At 49.3% G+C, this 26434-nt stretch overlaps 3 protein-coding genes across 3 annotated transcripts in view; 2 read left to right on the forward strand and 1 right to left on the reverse strand.

Annotated features, from left to right (window-relative positions):
* LOC135825659 (uncharacterized) overlaps window positions 1–26434 on the forward strand; it is a 171809-nt gene that overhangs the window by 70914 nt on the left and 74461 nt on the right. The window lies entirely within an intron of this gene.
* Window positions 11797–21854, forward strand: LOC135826421 (ceramide synthase 6-like). The gene is made up of 3 exons (XM_065339032.1): window positions 11797–12722; window positions 17700–17849; window positions 20088–21854. Exons 1-3 carry the CDS (start codon window positions 11949–11951, stop codon window positions 20406–20408), a joined length of 1245 nt encoding a protein of 414 aa, XP_065195104.1. The 5' UTR covers window positions 11797–11948; the 3' UTR covers window positions 20409–21854.
* On the reverse strand, window positions 23468–25651 carry LOC135826030 (uncharacterized protein ZK632.12-like). Its single transcript, XM_065338666.1, has 2 exons — window positions 25486–25651; window positions 23468–24574 (listed from the first exon to the last, which is right to left on the reverse strand). The coding sequence occupies exons 1-2, from the start codon at window positions 25579–25581 to the stop codon at window positions 24281–24283; spliced, it is 390 nt and encodes a 129-aa protein (XP_065194738.1). The 5' UTR covers window positions 25582–25651; the 3' UTR covers window positions 23468–24280.

The raw sequence follows: 26434 nt of genomic DNA on the forward strand, positions 1-26434 counted from the left end.
TGTGCAAGGATAGACTCAGATGGAAAAAAACATTCACGGTTCGCGTCAGACTCGGCTGGAGGCCGAGTTTTTCGCATCCGTAGGAATGCCACCACCCTTCAAGGATCAAGGCGCAGATGCAGCTCCTAAAGCGGTGGGAGGTGAGTTCTGTACAACCGGAAAGTCTAACCAGTCACAAAGTCTAACGTTTTCACGACCAATTTTTTTTCGTTATTCGAAGAAACGTTATCGCGAACCCGGTTTTAGATGTCTGTGTACAGATGTGCAAACAGGTGGGTGACCAGGTAGCCATTGTTAAACTTTCTGCACCGTTTCATGCCAAAATTACAAAAACGTTAAAAACTTTTTGGTCGTTAGACTTTGCGGTTCTATAGTAGATCAGCTCACCAGCAAGTGGTCAAAGACCGAAGATCCCAGTCATTGCACCCATGTTTTCCTCATGCCAGGCCACGAATTCCCAATTAACTGTGAGTCGCAGCACGGCTGGAAAAATTCTTCCGCTTCCAAGCAGGACTTGAACCTGGTACCCTCTGTTTCTCGATCATGGTCTTAGACCATCCCACTATGCTTGCCTGCAGATGGAAAGCCAATGATTAATTTATCGTAAAGAAAAAGGGAAGGAAGTTACGCTATAATGCTCTTCACAGCTGAGACTCTCAGCTTGTGCTTGGCTAGGTTGCGCTCGCCTTCCCCTCCTATGCTTTCATATAACTTAACGTTAGAACCTTCCAAGTTGGAAGGCTGTTGGAGTGCGCAATCCAAGACGTGCGGGAGCTGATATTTTACACTCTAGTATGTTCTCCTGGCATACCAATTGTCAGGAATCTACGATAAGCAGAAGTCCCATACTGCGCGAGTGGGTTTTCGAGTGTCCATACGAAATACAAAATTGGGTTACATTTCATGTAAAAATCAACTTTGCCACGACCGATTTCGAACGGACACAGCGTCAAACAGACTGTAATAGGTGTATTTATAGATTGAGTACTAAGACAGTACAATACTCACTATTAGTATTTCCCGCTCCTTCACCATAGCAATGAGATCCCATCAAGTATAGAAGAGTGCATGCTCCAGTGGTTCTCTAGTCTTCGTTCTTGTCTACTCTCCTGTCTGAATACTTCTTCCATATTCAATACTATAAAACCCCTGTGTTCTGCAAGTGTGAGGGGGCTGCGTTGCTAACAAGACCTTCACTCAATCATCAAGAGTCAGCTTCGAGCTGAGAATGGCCAGAGGAGAAGAATTTACAGAGAACCACCAATCCTTGGAGCAAGGTTCACACTTCTGGGATCTCCACCACTGTTTCCCGCGGTTTTCACAGCACAACTGCTTCTTCTCTGAGCCGACCAAAAACAGCTTGCCTTGCAGCAACAAGCTACGCTTTTGCAAGGAATATTGGTGAGGCACATGCCAAACATATCGCTCCGACACTTTCGTCGTAACCGAGGGATAGCAAGTTAGCAATTAGCAGAAATATGTGTGTATTTCGAGTCACCTCTGAGCTGCACGGACTTAGAGCATCCTCTGCGACGCCAAAATTTGATATGAAAAATCAGCGAACTCCAGAGAAACAGATCGGATTGAAAAATGGCCTGGTTCAATTGAGCCTGGCCTCAAAACAAACTTGGACAAGATACCTTCCATCCACGAGCAGGATTCTGGCAAGTGATCATTGCTAGTGTGAGTTTCAGCTCGGCAAACACACACGCTGTAAAAGTGTCCGGACGTTGAGCACCTTGGTCTAGTCACTCTAGTGACGTTCAGTGTCGTATAACGTCATCGTATTAGCTGATTGTCAAGTACCTGGTGGTGTTTAGTGGACATTATTATAGCATAACTTGTAGTTCCTTGGTCCTTTTTCTTTACTATAAGTTATACGAGTATTATCTACTATCCGGACGTACAATGTAAATGTACGCGTTTCAGGCGGCAGGGGATTTTGGATTGTTGTGAACTAATGGAGTTTGTCTTGTAACCTATGTCGTAACAACGAGGGTTGACCTGTACGGGTAAATGGAGCCTGCATACAGGGCAGCACCAATCCATATACAGTAAAACCTGTAACTAAAGACCACCGTGACTAGCGACCAGCCTGGTACTACAGTAAAACCTGTAACTAAAGACCACCGTGACTAGCGGCCAGCCTGGTACTACAGTAAAACCTGTAACTAAAGACCACCGTGACTAGCGGCCAGCCTGGTAGTACAGAGGAACCTGTAACTAAAGACCACCGTGACTAGCGGCCAGCCTGGTAGTACAGAGGAACCTGTAACTAAAGACCACCGTGACTAGCGGCCAGCCTGGTAGTACAGAGGAACCTGTAACTAAAGACCACCGTGACTAGCGGCCAGCCTGGTACTACAGACCACTTCACCAGGCACGGACGGTCCGACATTCATACATGTATATGGTTGTGCTGTGCAAACCTCTAAGGATCACCTGCCACTAAAGACCGCTTTCTCCTTTCTCTGGCCCCAAAGGGTGGTCGTTAGTCACAGGTTTTACTGTGTAGGCAATACCGTGCATATCAAGACCAATAAAATGTTCTGAAAGCTGCTTGTGTCACTCCATTCCCACTTCATCACATCATTCTTTGAAACAACGATCCACACACCAGTGACGGGCGCACCAGAGCGAGAAACAGACACAGCAGAGGTGGGATCGTGAAATCAACATGCACAATAAAGTTTAAAGTCAGCAATGAGTGGAAGATCATCGGAGCGTAACAAATTGACTTACTGTCAGCTCGCTATCCCCAGTCCAGCCCAGTCCATAAGGCATAATGAAGTTATTGAAGCGAGTCAATCAAGTGCCAGTTTCTGCACACATAGGATGGCCAAGGGACGCCCTTCTTATCCCCCACAAGTCGGTAGCTCTCAGTCTGGTTGAGACTGCTGCGTCGTAAAGGCACTTCCGTCGAACGATGTACAATGATTGTAACTGCGGGTTTTTGCCGGGAGCGATTGGCTGAAATCATTGACTCTTGAGAGCGCTTTGTTTGTTCGCACTACCTCCGGCCGGCTGAGAAGTGGTGACGGGAAATGGGTCATTTCTGTCACCGTTCTGTCAGCTTCTATTATCCTTCCTGTCTAAAGTCTTCGCATTTCGCTTTCGGACACGCAACAACGCACGGCTGGTACAGTCAGTAGCGTTGCACAATCTGGATGCAAGCATCGCTAACAAGGGGCTGATAGTCTGATACACTCTAGCGCTTCGTCACCAACTAGCACCTGAAAACAGCGCTAGTAACGCCAGTAACGGCATTATAAAAGCCATGCTATGCCAAGGACAGAAGGAGCGTGAAAAACAGAACCACTTCTTTTCACATTATTGTTTTCCTGTATGGGCGGCTTTTGCTACAAATTTTATTTCGGTTGAACTGGAGAAACATGAGACGGTACGTGTGCTGGTAGGGTCGGCGAAGTCACACTACTGTCTTGGTTCCTGTGACGGCGATATCGTTACGCCGTGTACATGTGTCACGGCGTCGACGTCGCCTCCTCCGTCAGTCCGTGTTGATCTTTGTGGCCAGGTTTAGGTGCACTCGGTGCCGCGCCGCGCGTGCGACAACGCCTCCAGCAATGGGGCCATGCCAGGCCATGTCGATGGTCCGAGCTCAATCAGCGGCGTACATGAATGGTATGCCGATGGCCAATATTCTAAGCCGTAGATCTACTATTACACTATTACTATTAGTGCAAGTAGTACAACGTCAAGTACTACACGTATAACTGCCCATCTTTCATATTTCATGACCTGATGACTGCTATACTTACATGACATAATCATTGTACCTTTGTATAGTCGATTGTCAAGTGGTCGACTCCCGAGCCTGAGGGTAGGTCTACGCAGCTCGGGCAAGTGGTGACCACAAATGGATCGCAAAGCTCGATCCAGACTTGGGGGGGGGGGGGGGGGGGGGCTGCACATTCTTTCTACACACACACACACGCGCGCGCCATACACACGCACACTACTCCCTGTCTGTGTCTAACACCGACGCGTCATCGTGCCCTGAACAACTTATTGGATCCCGCAGATCACCAGAACTGATACGCGAATCCTTTGCTCCTTGTATAGCAAAAGATGCTACATTTGGTACGATATGCTAGATTTGGTGCGATCTTGAGTCAAAAGGACAAAATATGCGAAAATATGCGCAAGCATTTTCGGGCCCTCCCTAGATCACTGTAGATCCCTACAAAAAATTGTAGCTCCGAAACTCAACACACGCCTACACTGGCTACAGGGAAATATCTGCAACGACTGCTCGGCTCCAGTAGTACGGGCAGTAGAGTTCCTCCGCCTGGCCTGATCAGTTTGTGACTGTGGCAGTTTGGCTGGTGTCAGTGGTCAGTGGTCACACACCAGCATCAGCGTGGCACTACTGGCAATGAGAAGACACTAAACCACTGTACAGTGCCGGATCCGGCCTAAGATTAGATGACCTCTCAAGGGACCTTCCAAATGTGGTCTCTGTTACCAGGTGGTCTCCGTATTCAGGGTCATTTGACTGGCATCCCTTGATCCTGGTTTCGGTCGTCTTCTGGGACAGGTGGTCGCCTTATGCGAGTGGTCGCCTTGACATGTTTTACTGTACTGTGAATCGGACTGAATCCTGTCTAAGACGACCGCTCAAGGGACCTTCAAAATGTGGTCTCCTTATTCAGGGTCATTCGACTGGAAATAGCATCCCTTGATCCTTGGTTTGAGTGGAATTCTAGGACAGGTGGTTTGGTTTTTATTATTTCAGTTCGTTGCCTCAACAGTACAAAGTACAAATATCAAGAGGGACGAACGAAAAGAGAAATAAAAACAGAGCAGAAAGGAAGATGCAACTGGAAGGAAAGAAAAAACGGAGAAGGAATGTGGTCGCCTAATGCGAGTGGTCGCCTAATGCGAGTGGTCGCCTAATGCGAGTGGTCGCCTAATGCGAGTGGTCGCCTAATGCGAGTGGTTGCCTTGACAGGTTTTACTGTATACATGACCACTATCCTACAGTCGGAGTGATGCACCATGGACATGGACAGTCAACGACGTTCAACGGTAGGTAGCCGAAATGCACAACACACCTTTTGACCTTTTCTTCATTTGACGCCTATCGCCGGAGTCGATGATAGCGATGCTACAGCAGACTGAGCCGTAGCACATTTATCTGTATCACAACATCTCAAGACTCGGTGGAAGCACCGGCCAATGTTTTAAAAGAGAGTGGGTGATTGCCAACCACGGCGATAAATATAAGTAAGGGGAGGGAAAACGAAAGAGTAGCAAAATCAACAGCAACAACAACTCCGTAAAGAAAGAGAATGTCAAAATAGAAAAGAGTGAAAACATCGTGCTGGGATTGCACCATCCAACAGCTTGCAAGGCTGAAGGAACACACTAAATTATTAGTATACACAGTACACACACTTGAGAGGGACGAAAAGCGTTTCTTCTGTAACTCTGAGTTTCACGGTTTTAACCGATCATCAGACAGCAACTTGACTACAATTTTCAGGAGATAAGATTGATATAGGCTGCAAGCTTGGATCAAAGCGCGAATGGATGATCCGGGCTGATGGTGTAATTGTAAAAATGCGTGAGTTGGTTGATGGGGTGCAAAAATAGGCGCAAAAAAAACAGAATACACTTTAGGCCTAGGCTCATGCGACCACATGTTCTTCTTAGGGAGGCAAGAAGAAGGACAATTCGGTAATTATGAGCAGCACATCACCTGCGACTGCGAGTGGTGAGAAGGTTATGTGACGGCTGATGGTGAGAATTTTGAGAGGAAGTACTTATTTTCATGCCTGCACTTGCTAACTAGCTCCGATCTTTTGTTGATGTTGACACGCTTGTCCGCCTGAAGGATCTCCAGCTTCTCTCTTAGGCACAGAGGACAGCGCTTGGTTATGTTACTGTAACCTGGAGTCTGGGCGATAACTGACCAACCAAGACTGTACTCGCTGTTTTGACGCTTCATGTTCCAGACACACTTTGATAGTTCTGTGCTCTTCTCATGTCTCTCATGTCTGAATGATGTCAGATGGTTGCCGTATCTCTTCTTGAATTCTGGCTCCGTAAGGCCGATATACTCCTTCTGTCTGTCCTCTCCTGTTATTTGGACGGTTGCCTTGTACACAATAGAGCTGATTTGGCAGTTGCCGTCCATCGGACACTGCGCTTTGTCTCTGCAGTTTCCTTGGGCTGTCCATCGTTGTTTCCACTTTTCCGTTTAACTGAGTTGTTGTGTGACTTGACCATTGCAGACATATTCGGCATACAACTATAGCTTACTTTAACTGTATTCCGGTTGAAGATCTTGTGTAGTCTGGATCCGGCGGGGAAGTGTATTTCGATTAGTCGCAAGAATCTCTGTCCGATGTTTGTGGCCACTGTCTTGCTGAATGGCGGGTTGTACCAGATGATATTCCGCCGCCTGTTTTTCTTTTTCTTGCTTGAATCCTTGTCTCTCTCTTCCAAGTACTCTAGTCCTTCGGCATAGCCACTGTTCCTAAGCGCGCTGTTGTATAGCGGTGCGGCTTCTCTGAACGCATCTTGGTTTGATGAAATATCGGTTAGCCGCCTACTAATAGCTTTCGGTATTTGCTTGATGATTGTTGGCGGATGGTTCGATTGGCTGTGGACATAGACCGGTGTATCGTTTGGTTTTCTATACGGACGATATGTTCCGTCTGCTAGGTTCAGCGTCACGTCCAGAAAATTCACAACCTTCATACCGGTGTCGATGGTTAGTCGTAGTCCGAGGTTGTTGAATATCTTGCAGACTGTCTTCCTCATTCGATCTGCTTCGCTGCCTGTCACGTCTCGTAGCACTGCTAGGCCGTCATCGCGGTACAGTCCGACGTCACTGCTGTTGATTTCGTGTGCAATCTTAGACAGTGCATACGTCCCAACTAGCTCGCATACTTCGGCACCGTCGAAGCATCCCATCGTGACGTCGAATAGTCCCCTTCCGTTCTTCTTCATCCAAGTATTGTCTCCACTGAATAATAGTGACTTCCGCGAATGTAGGATGATGTCTCTGTCTTGTTTGCTAACACACTACATAACAGTCTGAGTGGTACACGGACAGCCAACGGGTACGTAGCCGAGCCACACAGCACACGACAGTATATTATTATCAGCCACGTAGGTTTTCCATAGCCCACTGGATTGATATCTGTTCGTTACAACCAACCGTTACCTTCCGTTTTCTTTCTTCCCGTTTCCTATCTCTACTTTACCACAGGTTAAAATTTTATTCACAGTAGGTCCATTGTTATTTTATTTCTTATAATAATTTTATTCTTCTTTTACTAGGGAATTCCCAACAGGCGTCAGCGCCTTTGTTATTACTAATATTAGGCATTATGCCTGTTTTGATTTCCACTATAAATAAAGTATACAACAGCAAAAGGGCGTGAGGAGCGAGACTAGACTGGACTCTGTTCATGGATACTGTACTGAAGCGATGCAGTGTTAGGAATAATAATCATGATGACCGGTAGGCTAGCCATGATTCCATGATGATATCAAGAGTAAATACTACAGTTTACTGGTGTACCTTTACTTATTGGTTTGAGGGTAAAACATTGATTGAGAAATGAGTTCGAGTTTTGCAGAGTAAATGGGAAGAGAGAGTCTGCTCTGAAACCTTTTTTTTCCTATGAATGAAGCTGCATGCAGGAAGCCTCGCCACTGCTACTAAGTTGGTTTGAGGGAAACGGGAAAAGTCTGAAGACAAAATTGACTGTCACCCCCAGGACTCGTACCAGGCCCCAGACCTTCGCTTGCTTGAGGCCAGCAATGCTCTAACCACTGTCACTGAGCAATGGTCCAGTATCTAGCTGTCATCCCAGCATGCAGAGACCGTTCAACATTAATTTTTTCTTCGGACTTCGAAACTCACACTTCCTGTGAATCCACACACAGGCGTGTGGGACGCAGCCCTCTTGATAGCTTGTCACATGATGTGGATAACGGTGCAGGCTTGATGGCCCCATAGTGCCATACTGGCCTTCTAGTGGCCGCACGGACTAAAGACAAAAGCGCCTCGAAAAGGTCAAGAGCGCGGGTAGTTCCTTGACTGAGTGTGTGAAGTGTTTGTCTGCAACCGCTTGACACCTGCGCCGGCTGTATGCAGGGTGTACGGTACCATCCGCACGCATGGCGCCAGAGTCGCGTACATTCACATACACATACAGAACCAGAGACGTGCTAACAGACACGCACACACATACACGCGCGAGACTCATCTACACACATCATGTACCGGTACACGCCCGTGGCAAGAGAAACACGGAAATATGCAAATCCACTAGATACCACACACACATACGCACGCATACCTCAAACCTCAGACCTGCCCATCGCGGAAGCAATGATAGCGGACAGCTATGCGCACTGTACACCTCAGACCTCAGACCTGCCCATCGCGGAACCCATGATAGCGAACAGCAACTTGTGCTAGGGTTTTTTACTGAATACCACAGAACCATCAGATTATTACACCATTCAACAGCTTGCAAGGCTGATGACCGCCACTAATTATTTTAGCCTGGTATACACCACACAGCTGATTGAAGTGACTTTTTCTGGCCATCCCTATTTTCATTTTTCATTTTTTTTATGCACATACACACACACACCACACCACACCACACACACACCACACACACACAAACACCACACACATACACACACACACACACACACACGTGCACGCCGAGCTCGAGTGGCACTTCGCCAGGCCGGCCCATCCCCGATCCCCAGATCAGAACTAACTATTACTTGAGCCAGTTGAGGGCAGAAGCAACAGCAGTGGCAGAGAAGTATGCACAGTCATGTAAACAGCGAAGCAGTCAACAGTCTACACATTCCCTATGCAGCTGTATACAGTACAGCACAGTACAGCAGTACAGCACCGCTCCACTACACATACATGTAAATATTATAATATTCGCGGGATCCGCGTTAGCATCACTTGAATGTTCAGAAACACACAAGCTATCCTTCGCTTCCGCAGGCCACCACTATGCCTTTTCACCTTGCACACTACACTAATGGCAGATGCAGACCTCACAGTCACAAGTGAATCAGGGGAGAGGAGGTGAGGAGGTGAGTCTCTCAATCAACATAAATCAGTGTACGTCTGCTCTACAGCGCTTGTAGGATTGTAATTAATTTTGTAGGACAGCCGGGTACACGTGTACCTGGCGCGTTCAACCGGGTCGGAGCCGGGTACACATGTACGTTAAAGGCGAGCCGCATTTAGAAAAGAGAGGACAAGATGTACAGGTTCCTGCACGAGCACGAGGGCAGTACCGCGGAATCCAGCCCGCGCCGCGATAGCGGCAAGGGCTGGATGAACAGCGGTACTGGCCGAGTATGAGTGACTGGAACGTGTTTCCCGTGTGCACCCAAGCCAAATAAAGAGATGCATGACAGACACACCTGCGCTGCATTGTGTTTTGTGATTGTTTTCTGGTACAGTTTTTTTGTAGTAGTCCATAGTGCTTTTTTTCTCGTGGTGCCATTGACATTGTCGAATGGGCATCGGCCCTCGGGCATTCTGGCTGTTCTGTTCCTACGGATTTTTCCCACGTCTTGATCGGAAACCTCGGCAAATTGCGCGGGTCCTGCAGGTTGCTGAGCATTGCGCGCTTTGGTTGAGGCTCATCCGGCTCGTCCAAGATCTCCTTCGCGAGCGACTCGGTCACTCCGCAAGTTTCAGTCTCTTCCTCAATAACAACTTTACGGAGGAGCTCATTCACATCGCCAATATCGTTCAACAAAGGGGCTTCTTTTCTCCCAGTTACAGATCAAATGTTGGAGCGCCATGATGACAGTTGTAGTTGCAACCAGTCGCTCTTCTGCTTTAGACTTTTGTAGTTATTTTATTACTAATATTAGTAAACCAATGAAAGACCATGAAGTAGAGAGTCAGTCCAGTGGCTACTGCCCGTCGTCAAGTGACGACGGGCAGTGGAATCCGTTCCTGCCCGTCGTCACTTGACGACGGGCAGTGGAATCCGTTCCTGTCCGTCGTCACTTGACGACGGGCAGTGGAATCCGTTCCTGCCCGTCGTCACTTGACGACGGGCAGTGGATCCAGTTCCATCAGGCATCACCTGCGGCTTTGACTTTGAGCAGGCAGGATCGCGCTTTCCAGTCCGCGCTGTTTGATCTGTCATTGGTCAACTCCAAGGCGACAATCCCGTGACATACGGGAATTAGAAAATTACGAATTAGAAGAAGTATCTGACACATACAATGTCATGTACAAGCCATGTAGTCAGTCCTTTCAAAGGTCGAAAGTGTAAAGTACCAACCGGGTCACAGGTGACCCGGTACTATATTTTCAACCGGGTCCAAGCGCCGCCCAACCGGGTGGATTACCCGGCTCACCCGGCGCTGGAGCAGACACTGCGCCCCCCCCCCCCCCCCCCCCAGATATTGCCTAGACTAGCTAGAGTGCACTAGTCTAGTGCTCAACACCACAAGCCGGATGGAGCAATACCACACAGGCACAAAGCCAGAAGAGAACAGAGCTTTGCTATATGTACACACAAAACGCAGCATATAAACAACAATGATCTAGCCGGTTGTCTCTGTTCTCTTCTGCCTTTGTAAATAAAATTGTACATGTCTACTACTAGTACTAGTATTAGTATTACTAACACAGTCTCCAGTCATACTCTTCTTGTGATCACAAAATAATACACAATGTTATCTACCGTGCCATGGTCTATCGTGACACACGACCTGTCTGCTTGTCCCCTCGCCCTAGGCCCTTGCGACACATACCCTCGCGGTATGCACTAAAAACTCTTGAATACTAGTAGTATTATCCGCGCAGATCACGCTAGGTGACAGTGCAAGTGGTGATGTGTACAGTGTAGTGCCCTGGATCCTTGAAGTTGAACCAAAACAAGCTACAGCAATGGCAAGTTGTTTGGACTTGGAGTACGGCATGCCATGAAACCCGTCACCTGAGAGACGAAGCTGAGAGACGAAGCTGAGAGCAGCGGAGTGAGCGTCGAGCTGCTACAAAGTACAATGCTTATGCCATGACTCTCTTTACTTCACACATGACTGCTGACAGTTCAGAGCACTTGGTTCCGTTCAGCCTCGCCACGGACTCTTGTCTGTTTGCCGCGCGAACCATACAGCGTACACACACACGCGCGCGCGCGCGCGCTCACACACACAAACACGCACGCGTGTCTGCGCACCCGGCGTCGCATACCATGCACATGTACACACATACGCGCATACACACACACGCACACACACACTGACAGACAGATAGACATACAGACACGCATACGCACTGAACAGGTTTCTGCATTCATCGCGGGTGTGCTGACGTGACCCGAGTGCCACAAAATGGGTCCACGACCAGTCGCTCATTGCATAATCAGCGCGGGAACAAGCAACTGAGCGCAAGTCACGCGTCAAAAAAACACGGATAAAAGCTGGCTACATACTCAGATAGGGCGGGAAGCGGGTTTTGGTCATTTGCACACCAGAAGCGTCGCTAGCATGCTAGCACTAGGCGAAGCACAGCTTGCGCACAGGGGTTCTTCTGTCAACCCATGACCGGTCGACCAGACGTAGATCTACACGACACCCATACCAGCAGGCCAGTCTAGTCACGCACGCACAGACTCAGTGCAGTCGCGTGCTGCTGACACCGTGCATGCACGCGGTGCTTGATGGCCAGATCTTTACTTTAGATCAAGTGAAAATGCTCAAAAAAAATAAAAAGAGTCCCAACATCGATCGTACTTATTCGTAGATGTTCCAAGGAGTGAAAGTGGGAGTGAGTGAAGGCGAGATCGAGAGTACAGGGCAGTTCAACTTCAGTTCAGCTAGTGCAGTACTCACGGTTCTGTTCGCTGCAAGAAGTGCTTTAGTTTCTTTGCAAGCGACGCTTCGTTACACTAGCCTGCATCATGGCTGCTGCTGGCTTGAGCGCGGTGGACATAGCTATTGGCGTCTTGACCCTGGATGAGCGACTGTGGCTTGGGCCCAACTATACCTGGAGCGGCCTGCACGATGAGTCCAATGGCAGTTTGAAGCCGCAGTTCTGGCATTTCCAGTACGTGGCGCTATTCACTGTGCTCGCACTGATGGTGCGCGCGCTGCTGGATCGTATTCTGTTCTCGCCGCTTGGACTGATGCTGGGGGTGAGCTCGGCGCCTCCCGCACCACCGCCAGCGAACAGGGCGTGCGAGGAGTTGTACAAGTCCGCCAAACGGCCGAGTCGCGAGCACGTTCAGAGCGCTGCTGCCGCTCTTGGCTGGACGGAGGAGCGAGTTATGCGCTGGCTAAAGCGCAGAAAAGCGTCGGCGGACCGTGGCAAAATGCCCAAATTCCAGGAGGCCAGCTGGCGATTCCTGGGCTATGCATCTCTTCTGGTGTTTGGCGTGTGGGCGCTGAAGGACACGGAGTATATCATGGACACGTACAAATGCTGGACCAACTATCCCCACGAGGGCATCCCAACCAGAGTGTTCTGGTACTACATGCTGGAACTTGCGTACTACACGTCGCTGACCGTGTCGCACTTTACCGACACGAAACGCAAGGACTTCTGGGAGATGCTCATCCATCACATCGCTACGCTGGCGCTGATCACGTTCTCGTTCATCTGCAAGCACATCGCCATCGGCTCTCTCATCATGTTCGTGCACGACATTGCGGATCCCTGGCTGGAGCTGGCAAAGGTACGTGCTCGTGTGTGTGTGTGTGTGTGTGTGTGTGTGTGTGTGTGTGTGTGTATGCACCCGTGTGTGTGTGTGTGTGTATGCACCCGTGTGTGTGTGTGTGTGTGTGTGCGCTTACAGGGGGGGGGGCAAAGTAAAATCCAACTCCACGCGTGTAGCAGCAACGTGGCTACATGGGTGTAACATTACACGTGAATGCACTACTATAAGTCGACACATTGTCGGCCTGTACTGCTGCTGCTGCTGCCTGTATACACTGTCACATTGAACATTGCAAAACAAAATTTCGGCTGCAGCAAAATTTCGGCCAAATATCATACTGGCCAACCCTCCCGTTTTTCCCGGGAAAATCCCGGAAAATCAACACTGCTCCCGGGGTCCCGGGGATTTCAAGCAAACTCCCGGAAAAACCAAAGTTTTGTCTGATACAGGATTTTCCTGAAAACTCCATGGTTTCTCCCCGAATGTCCCGGTTTTTTGAACTTTTTTCAAAGGTATGTACGGTGCTCATTCGCACTTCGAACTGTGCACAGCACTTTGAAGACCTGACCATGCAAGATCTGCACTGACAAAGTGACAGGCGGGTGCCGACTGATCAAACTGCACTACAGCCTAGTACAGGGTCGATCTGTGCTGTACGCACAGCTGCAGAGTCGAACGTTTTTCTGGCGGGAAAAAGCTCTTTTTCACTTGTTTTCGTGCCATCCAGGGATTCTGCATGTCTTGTCAAGGGATTGAGATTGTGGTGGTTGGTCAGTATGAAATATGATGAGGCCGAAAGTAGCCGAAAATAAATGTGCGCCGACAATATTTTTACTTACAGTATGCAGAATGCAGACTCTGCGTTACCCACAAGCCGGTTAGATTTCACATGTTTCAGCAATACCACTGTACAGCTAGGTATGCAATGCACGGTAGGCATGTTGGTTGGTTGGTTGGATTTATTTAAACTCATTAAAGTCGTACAACAAACAGGCATGTCTGCCTCCTTATATGAAAAAAACATGTCACACAGCTATGGTGCTGGGTTGCCAGAAAATAGACTGCCCATACCATAAGTAGGTGACAGTGGCCAGGAAAGGTGGCCAGGAAAGGTGGCCAGGCAGGAACAGCATGTGCATACATCACTATACTACACAGGACAACAAGGCGGGCAAGCAAGACTAATTTGTCACTACTCTGAATTTCATGCATGAACTCACACAATTTACCCCTGCTTGCCCTGCTTGCCCTGGTTGTTCGGTGCTGGGAAGGACTAAACCCCGACACAACAAAGCACCTGATTCATTTTTTTTACCTGACCGGTTTCGGCTTCTCAGAGCCTCACCAGAGGAAATGGCGTCCGCGGTGTTGAGCACTGTCAGCACACTGGGTACATCCTCCAGTGTATTCGTAAATCAGTGGTGACCGTCACTGGGTCAGACAGGACATAAACACAGAAGCCAGGATAAAGTGACGGACCAGGCCCGCCAAAAGGCGGGCGCAGTTGGTCCGGTACGAGTGGGGTCCGGGGGCTATCCTCCTCCTCCTCCTCCTCCTCCTCCTCCTCCTCCTCCTCCTCCTCCTCCTCCTCCTCCTCCTCCTCCTCCTCCTCCTCCTCCTCCTCCCCCCCCGGAGTTTTTGCAAAATCCGCTGGTAGCATTTGTAGCTGCCATGACCAACACCAACTTCAGGAGCATGCAGACTTCAGACAACACCTCCTTTGCTTCAGATCGTTCCTTGAAGAACTTGCACAATGACTCAAGGATAGGAGTTTCACTACCGCGAGCGAACGGACTTCGCAGCAAGGACAGTTGATCTTGAAACCTTGGAACATCAAAATCATCTTTGTAGAGCCCACCAACTTTACTCAGCTCATCATCGAATGGCTTTCCAGTCGCTGCATTCAACAAAAGCCCTTCGAAGGTACTTTACGCCTGGTACCCTTTCTGGTTACAGTGATCTCGTATGCATGACATTATCAGATCCATGGCTTCAAAGTACAGCTGCCGGTACAGATCCATGGCTGAGGACGGGAAGTACTTGTAGGCCTCTCCTTCTCCGTCATCAGCCAGGCGACCTGGACGCCGTTTCCATCTGGGCAGGGCTGGCATATCTACACGTCCAGGGCCTCTTGCACACGTTTGACTTCCTACCAGAAGTCATAACGAGTGTGTCACTTGAACGTGCTGTGCCACAACTTGAAATTTATCCATGTGGCAAAAGCAGTCTGCAAGTCGTAGGCAGAATCTTGGCCAGGGTTGCCCAAAGGAGAATCGGTTTCCGTTTTTTCCTATATCTCTTGTAGTGATCTCGGGCCTTTGTTTTCAAGTTGTCCACCTTGCTGTGCACACTCGGCGCCGTGAACACGACATCCTTGCTGCCGAGGTGCTGGACATAATCATTGAGTTTGGATGCGATCTGACGCTCTGCGACAGATCGCTTCAGCATGGTACCACTGTTCGTCCGCTGGTATTCGCCCCAGACTGGCCAGAGCTCAATGAGCCGACACTCTAGATCATCGGTGAACAGATCCTTCAGCGTATTGGAAGATACTCTGCAAGAAATATACAGTTTCCTGCTGTCGACTTCTGCTTGAAAGAAAAAAAGTTGCCTTGTACAGGGGTACCAGAGTTGCGGAAACCTTTCAGGTAACTTTTATATTTTCGCGCCAAATTACCCAGGTTGCCAAGGAGAATGGCCTGAAAAATGGTCTATAACGTACTTTTTCAATTAGTGTGAATGCGGGCTAAAGGTCCTTGTCGTCTCCTGTGTCCTTCAATCTGCCGAGGGTCATTGCCGCTGCCGATTGCTGACCAGTTACTGTCTCAGTGCGCTCTGCGAGCGGTGCACACACCGGGGACGCTGCATGCATGGATGCATGTATGCATGATCGATGATACCCAGAATTTTTCTCCCCGGATATAGACGAATCCGGGGGGGGGGGGGGGGGAGGGGACCTGAGCCAGGGTTGGTGCGGTAACAACCCATGGGTGAATGATTGTATGCATGAACCAGAATTTTTCTCCCCGGATTAAGACGAATCCCAGGGGGTGACCCGGGCCAGTTTTGGTGGTCCGGTGACAACCATGCCAACTGGACCGGGTTCCGACAGCCCCGTGGTGCAAACAGCAACAACACCAGCCCCTTCCACAGGCTACAGTACTGCAGTCGCGCTTGATGAAATCCGACCCAGGGCACGGGTGTTTGCAGTGCATGAACTCTGGCCTGTCGTCCTCGTACGCCAAATGCGTACGCATTTGGATCTACCGTACATTTCCTCGTGTTTTGGGAGAAATTTAACGGTAAAACGCTGTCGATTTGGGCCTGAATTTGCCCTGAACCAGCCGCTATCGAAGTAAAATTAGGTGTTTTGAAGACCACACGGGAACACTGCGTCCACGTCTTCTTTTCTGCGTCGTTTGTTTGAAAATCGGAGTGTTTTTGAGGTCGTAGTTTTGTCTTCGTTGTGGAATGGCTGTGCATACATTCTCCTTGGAATTACCAAAGTCACACCCCCGTTTCTTACATTACTAGGAGTTTTGCCGGCAGCCACTATAGTTTTTATCCCTGCTTCCATACGTCCTTTCATTGAACAGCCAAACGAAACTTTGTGGCGTGGGGGTCTCAAGTTTGTCACTTTGAGTTGTACACAACGACCACATCAACACCTCAAAGGACCAAATAACCAAGAGAGCAATGTATTTCAACGTTGCGATTTTGCCTGGCCTACTGTGAAAATGGAGACTTCTACTCGGTAGCAGATACTCGTATCAACAAGCTGGGAGGGAGAGCGTGGCGAGTAAAATGTTGGGATGAAAAGAGCCACAGTCTCTCTCAGAAAAGGTCGTGCCTACACACTTGCTACCTCCAGAACTGCTAGAAGGCTAGATTTTGCATGCCTGAATCTGCACGTGCGAGATTCGCATCCGCCGCGCACATAGGCAAAGTCGAAATGTTTGTACTCGCAGATTTGCCGCCATCTTGACGAGTGGCCACTGCGAAACAGCCGTGAGGGGGCATATTTGGCACCGTCGACTTACAGGGCCCTGGACGCCCCCGAAGTGGTACGACTGCGGCTGGACGTACACATGCGCAAATACTATGATGTAATCGAAACTTGTCCAGGGTGCCAGTTTTGCACATTGGGTCGGATTTCACCGAGCGCGACTGTAGCTGTCACAGTCACCATGCACCAGGGCATTGAGCAAGCACACTGGTCATGTGAGTGTAGATCTGACAGGCTAGCGTACGACAAGAACAGACAGCCATGTTGCTTCCAACTCCAGCAGCCAATCAGCAGTCAATGAATGCATCGCACGGGGCAGTGTGCGTATACATGCTCCGCTCATCCAAACGGTCATCCCAACATTTTGCCCATTGTGTATCCCAACATTTGCTGCTATACATGTCAACAAGAGTGTGCAACTCCGGATCTCTCCTGCACAATCTGCATATACCCCCGCCCACGGCGGAATTTTTTGTTGACGTCACCTTTTCTCAGAGAAACGCGCATCTTGCCGCAGAGCAGTGTGGGAGCACACGTGCTGGGCACCGACCTTGTAGTGTAAAGCCTGGCCAAGTGCACGAGGGAAAACTTTCCAAAAGACTCGCAGCGCGTGCGTCTTCGAAAAGATAACGTCAACAAAAATTCCGCCGTCGGCCAACCCATCCGCGAGTTGCACACTCTTGTTTATCTACTCTTGATGTCAGTTGTCTGATGATTGCCTAGCGGCATGAAACGCAGAGTTCCAACCAACCTGAACGCCCTCCACTGAGTCTCCCATGTACATATCTGTAAAAAGTGATTGCTCCAAGAAGTACTCGATCACGGTGTGCCGGGTCACGTTGTGCAGCATCTCAATCCCAGTCTGCTGCTGTACATGTACGTATTCTGCATGACTGTGTGTTGCATGGCTGTGTGTTGCATGGCTGTGTGTTGCATGGCTGTGTGTTGCATGGCTGTGTGTTGCATGGCTGTGTGTTGCATTCATACAGGCTCTAGGGTACACACGAGTCAAAGCCAGAAGTGACGGTGGTCGGACGTGGGCGCAGATTGCCGTTGAGGTGTGCTTCGTCATCTTTGCCATCAGTTTCTGGATCACCCGTCTGTATGTCTATCCTCGCTTCCTCATCTACTCCGTCTGGGTAAGTACATCTAGCAGTTTTGGGATTTCTGTGTGTGTTTGTGTGTGTGTGTGTGTGTGTGCGTGCGTGCGTGCGTGCGTGTGTGTGTGTGCGTGTGTGCGTGTCCGGTAACAGCGGGTTGCCCTGCCCTGCTGCAGAGCGCATTGTCTCGGCTGCAGTCGCTGCTGCAAGTCATCCCGTGGTTTCGACCTGCATAGCTGTGCTAATTTCCTGTCCAGGAAGTAGAGCGGCGTTTCTGGATCCAATGCTGAACTCAGTGCTGTCGACCCCGTGCACAGGGGACACGTGACCATTTGATGGCAGTGTTACCAAGGACCAAGGTGTGCGTGTGCGTGTGTGTGTGTGTTTGTGTATTTGTTTATGCGTACGTTTGTGTGCTTGCAAGCATGTTCGCATGTACATACGTGTGCGCACACATACACACACACACACACACACACACACACACACACACACACACACTACTACTACTACTGTAGCTTGGTTGCCACAAGGGCCACACCACTCCAAAAGGAGCCAGAGTCATTGTCAGGAGCAGAAACGGAGATGACGACTCAGGTCACTCTGTCGACGGAACTGACGGTTGCAGCGAGAACAGCGAATACCATACGGCGCTCTATCAGACTCGGTTGCTCGATGGCCACGGTCGCACTTGTGACATCTGAAACCAGACACTGACTTGAATTGCCGATTGCGTGTCACACACAAGAGAGAAGCTGGGACGTTGAGCGGAATAGGTGATGCCGGCGCAGACGCTTCCGATAGTTCCAGGGGCAAACAATGATGTACACGCAAGCCACCACGAGAGTGAAACCACCTCCTGCATGTACCACACTGCACAGTGCCACGCTGATCCTGGATGGGGAGACTTCGCTCTGCGCTACACTTGTGTCTTGCTTTGTCACCTGGCCGACGAAACGAACGGTGGCAGATAAGACAGTCCACCCGTAGAGATTGGTCATGGGAAGGACCGCCGAGGCTCGGCCCAACGGCAAACACCCGCCAGGCAGACCGATCCTGAGCAATCCCATACCAAGCCAGATGTCCAATGCCGATGTGCCGAAGATCAGCCGAAATCACATCCCTCCAGCGACGACGGGGACCACACGCAGGCCGAGGCGACGGTAGGAAACCAAACAACAGCTGCTTGGGCACACGAAAATCCGCCATGCGGGCCACATGGCCAAGCCATTCAAGCCTCCGCTTCCGAAGCCGGGAGGCCAATAGCGATGGATCACCCCACATCTCTCGGAGCTGCTCATTGGTGATGCGTTCCTCCCACTGTTGTGTTCGCAAAACACACAAGATGCTACGGATGCATTGGTGGTGGAAGCTATCGAGGCGCCGGAGGTCACCCTGCAAAGGGCACCAGCACTCCGAAGCGTACAGTAACACTGTCATCACACAGGCGTTATACAATCGGCGCTTCACATGGAGTGAAAGATCACGATGAGCAAATACATCCTGGAGCGATCCAAAGGCACGCGAGGCGAGTGACAAACGCCTCGAAACGTCTCCTGCAGAACGCGCATCCGGAGTGATGACAGAACCCAGATAAACGAAGGAGGAAACATTTTCCACCACCTGTCCATGAACACACTCACACACACACACACACACACACACACACACACACACACACACACACACACACACACACACACACACACACACACACACACACACACTACTACTACTACTACTACTACTACTACTACTACTACTACTACTACTACTACTACTACTACTACTATTGACAGCTGCCAGAAATGGCCACGCCGCTCCCAGAAGGGAGGTACTGTCAGAGAGGTTAGGGGAGAGGTAGGCAGTGCTTCCAATGGCGCTCCAGGTCTTGTCGCCTCCGAAACTGGCGTTGATTACAGACTCGGCAACGATGTTCAAAGTGCTGGCGATCAGTCACTGTAGGGCGCTTCGGGCGGGGTCCACAGCGATGGCGCTTGAGGCCAGCAGTAGACTTGAAAGTACGCTGACAGGCTGTACACACCGGGACCTCGAAACACACACACACACACACACACACACACACACACACACACACCACACACACCACACACACTCTCTCTGTCAACTGCATGTGTGTTGTTTCACTTGTATTTTGTATTTATGGATTCTCCACAGGCCTAAATCGAGGGAGACTTGTGTGTGTATCCATGCATGTCTGCGTGCGTGCGTGCGCGTGTAAATGTGTGTGCATACGTGTGTGTGTACAACGTACAGGTGGAGAGCGAGCAGGCAATGGGCCCATGGCCGTTCAAGTACGCGTTCCTGGCGTTGCTCATCACACTCTTCTTCCTTCACATCTTCTGGTCGTACATGATCATACAAGTGGTGACGAGGGCGTTCCGCGAGGGACAGGTCGGTGGGGACAGCCGCAGCGACGACGAGGGAGACGGCGTGCTTGACGAAAACGAGGACGAGCCAGTTGTCACCAAGCAACGTCCCAACGGACAGCCGCCGGCCGTCAGCGGTGGTGGCGCTGCAGACCAGGAGACACGGCAACGTACGGTGCCCGTGGATCGCAAGAACGGCCTTCACTGAACTCCCAACGCCGGCCGGGTGTACGGGTGTGTGTGCCATCTCGACAACCTGGCACTATCGGCTTCAAGCAAGATATGCAGTGGCCAGGGAGTAGAAATATACCGGTATTTTACTACTCCCCGGTCGTGACTGCACTGAGGGTGAGTAGAAGTTGACCTGCTGCAAGAAGATAAGTGAATGGTGCAACCCAGGGCAACCTTTCCTCCTACACCTCACCGCCCTACAGCCACTGCTGTCTCCTGGTGTGTTCTCTGCATGCCAGACGGTTAGTTTCCCGTTGTTCTTTGGTGCATGGCAGCTATGCGTAGTGGCGATGTTTGTAAATTCTAGTTTTCCGTACACCCAGTTAGCGAGTTGCCGTAGTAGCTGGTGCATCTAGCTGTCGTAACCATGCACACCGGAAGTGTTGCACATGCACCCTGTTTATTTCCTCCCCGCACACGTACACACACAGACGACAACACCGCCACCAACAACAACAACGCACAACACACACACGTATGCGTGTGGTATTGTTTAGTAATTGGTCTGTAACCTGGCCGATCCTATCCCGAGGTCGTACCGTTTGTGCATACGTTCTAAATTTCCCCGCAGTTGAGAAAATTACAGCGTGCTTTCTGCCCAGGGCCAATGTCATTTGCGTTTTGTTGTCGTGACGACTAGTGCTGTGTCGATCGAGCTGGCAGTGTTCAGCCGTGATGCAGCCTTGTACATACACCAATTCATGTGCACTTGTCTTGTTTGTTTGTATTGCGTTGTTTTCTATGGTCCGACTGTTGTGTATAACTTGGAGGTGTTTGCTTTCTCGTGCCACGTGACATCCCTACTAGTATTCTCATGCCATGCGACATCCATAGCATGTGTTCCCTTCTCAGCATTGCTTAGAGCCTATCTCGGACGCCATATTTGGTCTTTGAATTAGGAGGTTTTTTTCAGAAAAAAAAACTGGACACATAAAATAAATTTTAATTTATCTATTGATCACCGCGTACCGGTTCACTGTCGTTTTCAATCGATTTCTCCCTTTCTCCTTCAAATCCGGATCGTATTATGAAATTTCCCTTGTTGATGATGTACATAGAGTACGTGCATTGTGTCTCCCCGCTCCTATTTTCCTTTCTCTCTTAGTCTTAGGCCAGTAACAAGATTCTCCGGAGTTAAAATGGAAATATTTCAACACACGGCGAGGAGACAATAATTTGATAAGCACATCGTCTCCACCGTTTTTACATTGCATGAATAAAGTACACAAATGTCGGTTCAGCTAGTTTTATTGATTGCGGTTATAAAATGGAAATGGCAAAATTATCGAAAAGACCCTTATTTTATGAGCACTGTTTCTACGATCAGGTCCACGAACAAATATCTGATCGTTCTCTCACGTCTCATAAGAAACTGATCCTTTCTATTCTCGTCCGTCAGCCAACAGTCCTCGTTTCTGCTTCAGTGCAGTTCTTGTGCGATGGTTTGTGCGTGTGTGTGTGTTTGTGTGGTGGGCGTGCATGCACGTGCGTGTGTGGTGTGCGACGCATACCGCAATGCTGGCCAAAGAAATCCACCCTCATGACTAAAGTAGCAACGCGATATACTGCGCAGACCAGTACACAGTGTGAGTAGCTATTTCTATTCATGAGGTTGGATTTCTTTGGCCAGCACAGTCTGTAGTATGTACTCGAGTAGCATAGGCATGCACACACACACCGTACACATGATCGCGCGCGGTCAGGCTCTACCAGGGAGTCGTAAAATACCGGTATTTTACGACTCCCTGGGCTCTACAATGTACTGTAGAAAGTACAAATTTTCGTTCACGAAATCTTTTGTTAGATCACTCCAGCAGCAGGCTTGTTTATAATACGCACTAAATAATTTCGTTTTTGGTCGAGGTCTGTCACCCCGAACGTGCAGAAAAAACAGTATTATATTATTACTTACGTGTGGAACAAACTTAAAAGTTAATTCCAAACGAAAATTTGTACTTGTACAGTAGTGCCAGCTTCTATCCATGTGTGGATGGTCATACAGTCATGATGATGATGATGATGATGTCATACCCTTTAAATATAGAGTATGTTGATGTGTACGGTTGCTGTTGTTTTTTTATGTTTAGAAGAAGTAGCGACGACCCCGCCATTATGGAATCAAATACACCACACCACCACATTGCGCTCTTGGCTGATCCAAACTCTGCACTCACATCACCATCACCGTCAGCGCAATGTGGTGGTGTGGTGTATTGGATTTTTTATGTTTGTTCTTTTATTCCATATTATTGTTCCTGTTTGTTTGGGTTTTGGTCATTTTCTCTATGCAGTCTTGTCTGATTGGTGGCCCCATGCCCATTGTGTTCCACTGCACTTTGCGTTCCTTTTCATATTGAGTCCCAGTGCACTTTGTGTTCATTTTCCTCTCTTTTCATTCTAATTGAATATTGATGTATTGCGTTTTGCTTGCCTGTACAAGGGGCTGTTCCAAAATGATGATGATGATGATGATGATGATGTCGCATGGCATTTTCCTTGGGTGGTGTACACACTGTGGTGTGTGTGTGTGTGTGTGTGTGTGTGTGTGTGTGTGTGTGTGTGTGTGTGTGTGTGTGTGTCAATGCAGCCTATGTAACGAACGATTCTCCCGCCCGCAGGACCTCACCCGCCACCGAAGACAGAAACACTAGCTATGTGTAGAACGGTCCCCTTTCACCTCATTTATTCTCCTTGTTTCTTTTTTCTCGCTGTTGTCTCCCGCTTCTGGGAGCGACGTGGCCATTTTGTGGCAGTTGTACATAGTAGTAGTGTGTGTGTGTGTGTGTGTGTGTGTGTGTGTGTGTGTGTGTGCGCGTGTGCGTGCGCACATGCGTGCGTGAACGCAAGAAAAGAGAGAGAGAGAGAGAGAGAGAGAGAGAGAGAGAGAGAGAGAGAGAGAGGGAGGGAGGGAGGGAGGGAGGGAGGGAGAGAGAGAGAGAGAGAGAGAGAGAGAGAGAGAGAGAGAGAGAGAGAGAGAGAGAGAGAGAGGACGACAGGCCTGCGCACATGCACGGCAGCACAGAGCGCGTGTGTTGATAAAGAGCGAGTAAATAACGCAGCCTACATGTTTAGCAGTACGGCAGCAAACCAGCTACTACCAGCTCGCCAAACTCGGCAAGACAAGCAAGAAAAGAGAAGAGAAGAGAGAGAGAGAGAGAGAGAGAGAGAGAGAGAGAGAGAGAGAGAGAGAGAGAGACTGTGGCATTGGTCGGTAAAAGAATATCGGAGAGAAAAAAACCTTCACAATGCACAGTCGGAAGAGTTGACGGAGGAGTCAGCGCAGGAAAGAATGCAGCTAAAATAAAATAAAACTTACAGCGGAACATCTCTGGTTGAAAAGCCCCAAATCCGGGTTAGTAGCAGTACAATGTGGCAACAGCAGTTGAACCATATTTGTCAGTTGATGCAGCGGCACAGCAGATGGTCCCAATGCACAAAACACAGTAGGACATATACTCTGGAAAATTTGATATACACGTGGGGACGAGCAACGGTCCGATATTGCCATGCGCAGAACAGCAGTGCTGGTATAATAAAAACAAGATACGCGTATAAAAATCTCTGGCACATGCAAACAATACAGGTAAGAGAAGAGTGCGGGTTAGTAGTCCGGGGTTACATGAGCGCTTTACGAGTAGAAACGAGGATAACGGTGTTGGAATGGAGGTAAAGAGAGAGAGAGAGAGAGAGAGAGAGAGAGAGAGAGAGAGAGAGAAAGGCAGGGGGGGGGGGGTGTATAAGTACCATGGCATGGAGACCATGCCTTATCGCATGCAACCCCTTGTACATGCGCGAAAGTGCACACATACGAGTACACACGCATGTGCGCACACACACGCACACAGACCTTTAGCTGGACGCGTTATCACTAACCACTGAGGCAGAACTACTGGTACTCGTCCCTCCCGCCGCCAGCGCACCACCATCACCATCAGCACCTGCACCATCAGCAGCAACAACAGCAGGTTGTGACGCTGCAGCAGCAGCACTGTTCGTCTCGGACAGCAGTAGAACGGGTGACTCGGAGGTAATGAGAGCATGGCAATGTGAACAGACGCGCAGGGGTCGAGTACCGCTGGACGTCTGGACACTTTTAGACGAGCACTCGGCACAGAAGATCTTGCCACATTGGCGACAGTGATGCTACAACATACAACAACATGAACACACAACAACATGAACATACAACAACATGAACATACAAAGTAAAAAGGACAAAGAAACTACAAGTTACACCATACTGTAAAAGCCATTATTCTAACCAGGCGCATATATAACGATTTCCCAAAATTGACTAGTTTACGTGTACCAAAGGTAACGATTCTCACTCGTTCTCAACGCTCAATAGGACAGTATATGTATCGATTTCTGTATAAACGATTTCTATTTTAACGACAAATTTCTCCTCGTGAACTCGTTAGAGTTAGCACTTCGTTATATGTAGGGCGTTTGCAGTATTGTCCACCAACACATCCAGTTACTGAACAATCAGCTCATGCGATAACATTGCACGACACCGACCGACGGTACTGTCGTTCTACAATTAACTGGCTAACAGCTCCAGCACATCTTGGATGCGCACTCCACTCCTTTTTATAAATAATCCTTGGCTCTCCATCCGAGTTCAAACATGAACATGTGCATAACAGATGCAATGGCAACGCAGACATTAGTGATGTTTTGTTAACCGTCCAGTGACGTCCAGCCACCCACACATACCTACCCCCCCCCCCCCTCACACCTACACACGCGCGCGCACGCACACACACACACACGCATTTTAGAATTCTCTTCTCCAGCTTGCTGACGTGCCACCTCCACTGTTCGATACCTCAGCCGAGATTGTCTGGACCAGCATGGGGCTGCATCTATCTCGCCATGCTCGTCATGACAATCTCGGCTGAGGTATCGAATAGTCAGAAAGTCAAATCTACAAAGCTTTGTCTAGACAGAACACCCCCCCCCCCCCCCACACACACACACAACCCTCCCCCCCCCCCCCCACACACACACACACATCCGCACACAAATCAGACCGGTTCTTGAACTCTCACCTTCTTGACACCGGTGGTGAATTTCTTGCTGCATGCGCGACACTCCGCCACATCGTCCTCGTGTTCCCAACGTACCTGCCGCTGCTGCGCCGTCATTTCCGCTATCCGAACCTATCAGATACATACGTATGTACGTACGTACATGCAGACAAACACACACACACACATGCGCACGCACACACACACATACACACACACACGTTTGACCATCGCCAGAGGCGATGATACCAATGCTACAGCAGAAGCTATTGCAACTTGTGCTGGGATTGTACCATTCTACAGCTTGCAAGGCTGAAGAATTGACCACCACTATTCAGCCTGGTCTACACCACACAGCTATAAAGAGGCTTTTTCTGGCTAGTGAATCCCTACTTCTTGGCAGAAGAAGCAAGTGCATCTGAAAGTGCAGTTGAAGCGAATCCTAGCGAGGGTGCTGAGCTGAGTTCACCCGTCTTCTCTAGTACAGAGGAGGGAAGCAATAGCCTTAGGTAACATTCTTTCAGCTTTCACACCAAGGTTCAACTCAAAGGTTCAACTCGAGTGACAGGAACGCTGTAAAGGTTGTAGCCTGCAGGCACGGTGGCCAGGTGACTGGTGTATGCGTGAGCACGTGACCGCTTACTCACCCGTGTTCGATTGGGAATAAGGGCCGAACGCTGCATCGCAGCCTTTTCGGACCAAAACCAGTCGACTCAGCGTCCAAAAGACTACAACATATGGACCAATAGCGGTCATCCGTGCTTTTATAAGAACGAAACGGCGCTTTTAGTGACTTTTGCATACAAATCCCCATCTCGTAGTGCGCAGTCACCCAGTTTCGTTGGAAGTGCGCGACTTCAATTGGGAATATAGGAGGAAGGGAGCGTCTCAGCTTCCTCGGACCAAGACCATTCGACTCAGCACCCCGAAGACAACGACTGGTGAAACATTGATTTTAGGGTATACTTCC

Source organism: Sycon ciliatum, chromosome 10 (assembly GCF_964019385.1).
Source record: "Sycon ciliatum chromosome 10, ocSycCili1.1, whole genome shotgun sequence".
Taxonomy (NCBI): domain Eukaryota; kingdom Metazoa; phylum Porifera; class Calcarea; order Leucosolenida; family Sycettidae; genus Sycon; species Sycon ciliatum.

Coding starts and splice junctions, on each gene's coding strand:
- LOC135826030 (XM_065338666.1), bottom strand. CDS start 25,581: ATGACGGCGCAGCAGCGGCAGGTACGTTGGGAACACGAGGACGATGTG. Junction 24,575..25,485: donor TCACCACCGGTGTCAAGAAG/GTGAGAGTTCAA, acceptor TGTATGTTGTAG/CATCACTGTCGCCAATGTGG.
- LOC135826421 (XM_065339032.1), top strand. CDS start 11,949: ATGGCTGCTGCTGGCTTGAGCGCGGTGGACATAGCTATTGGCGTCTTG. Junction 12,723..17,699: donor CCTGGCTGGAGCTGGCAAAG/GTACGTGCTCGT, acceptor GCATTCATACAG/GCTCTAGGGTACACACGAGT. Junction 17,850..20,087: donor TCCTCATCTACTCCGTCTGG/GTAAGTACATCT, acceptor TACAACGTACAG/GTGGAGAGCGAGCAGGCAAT.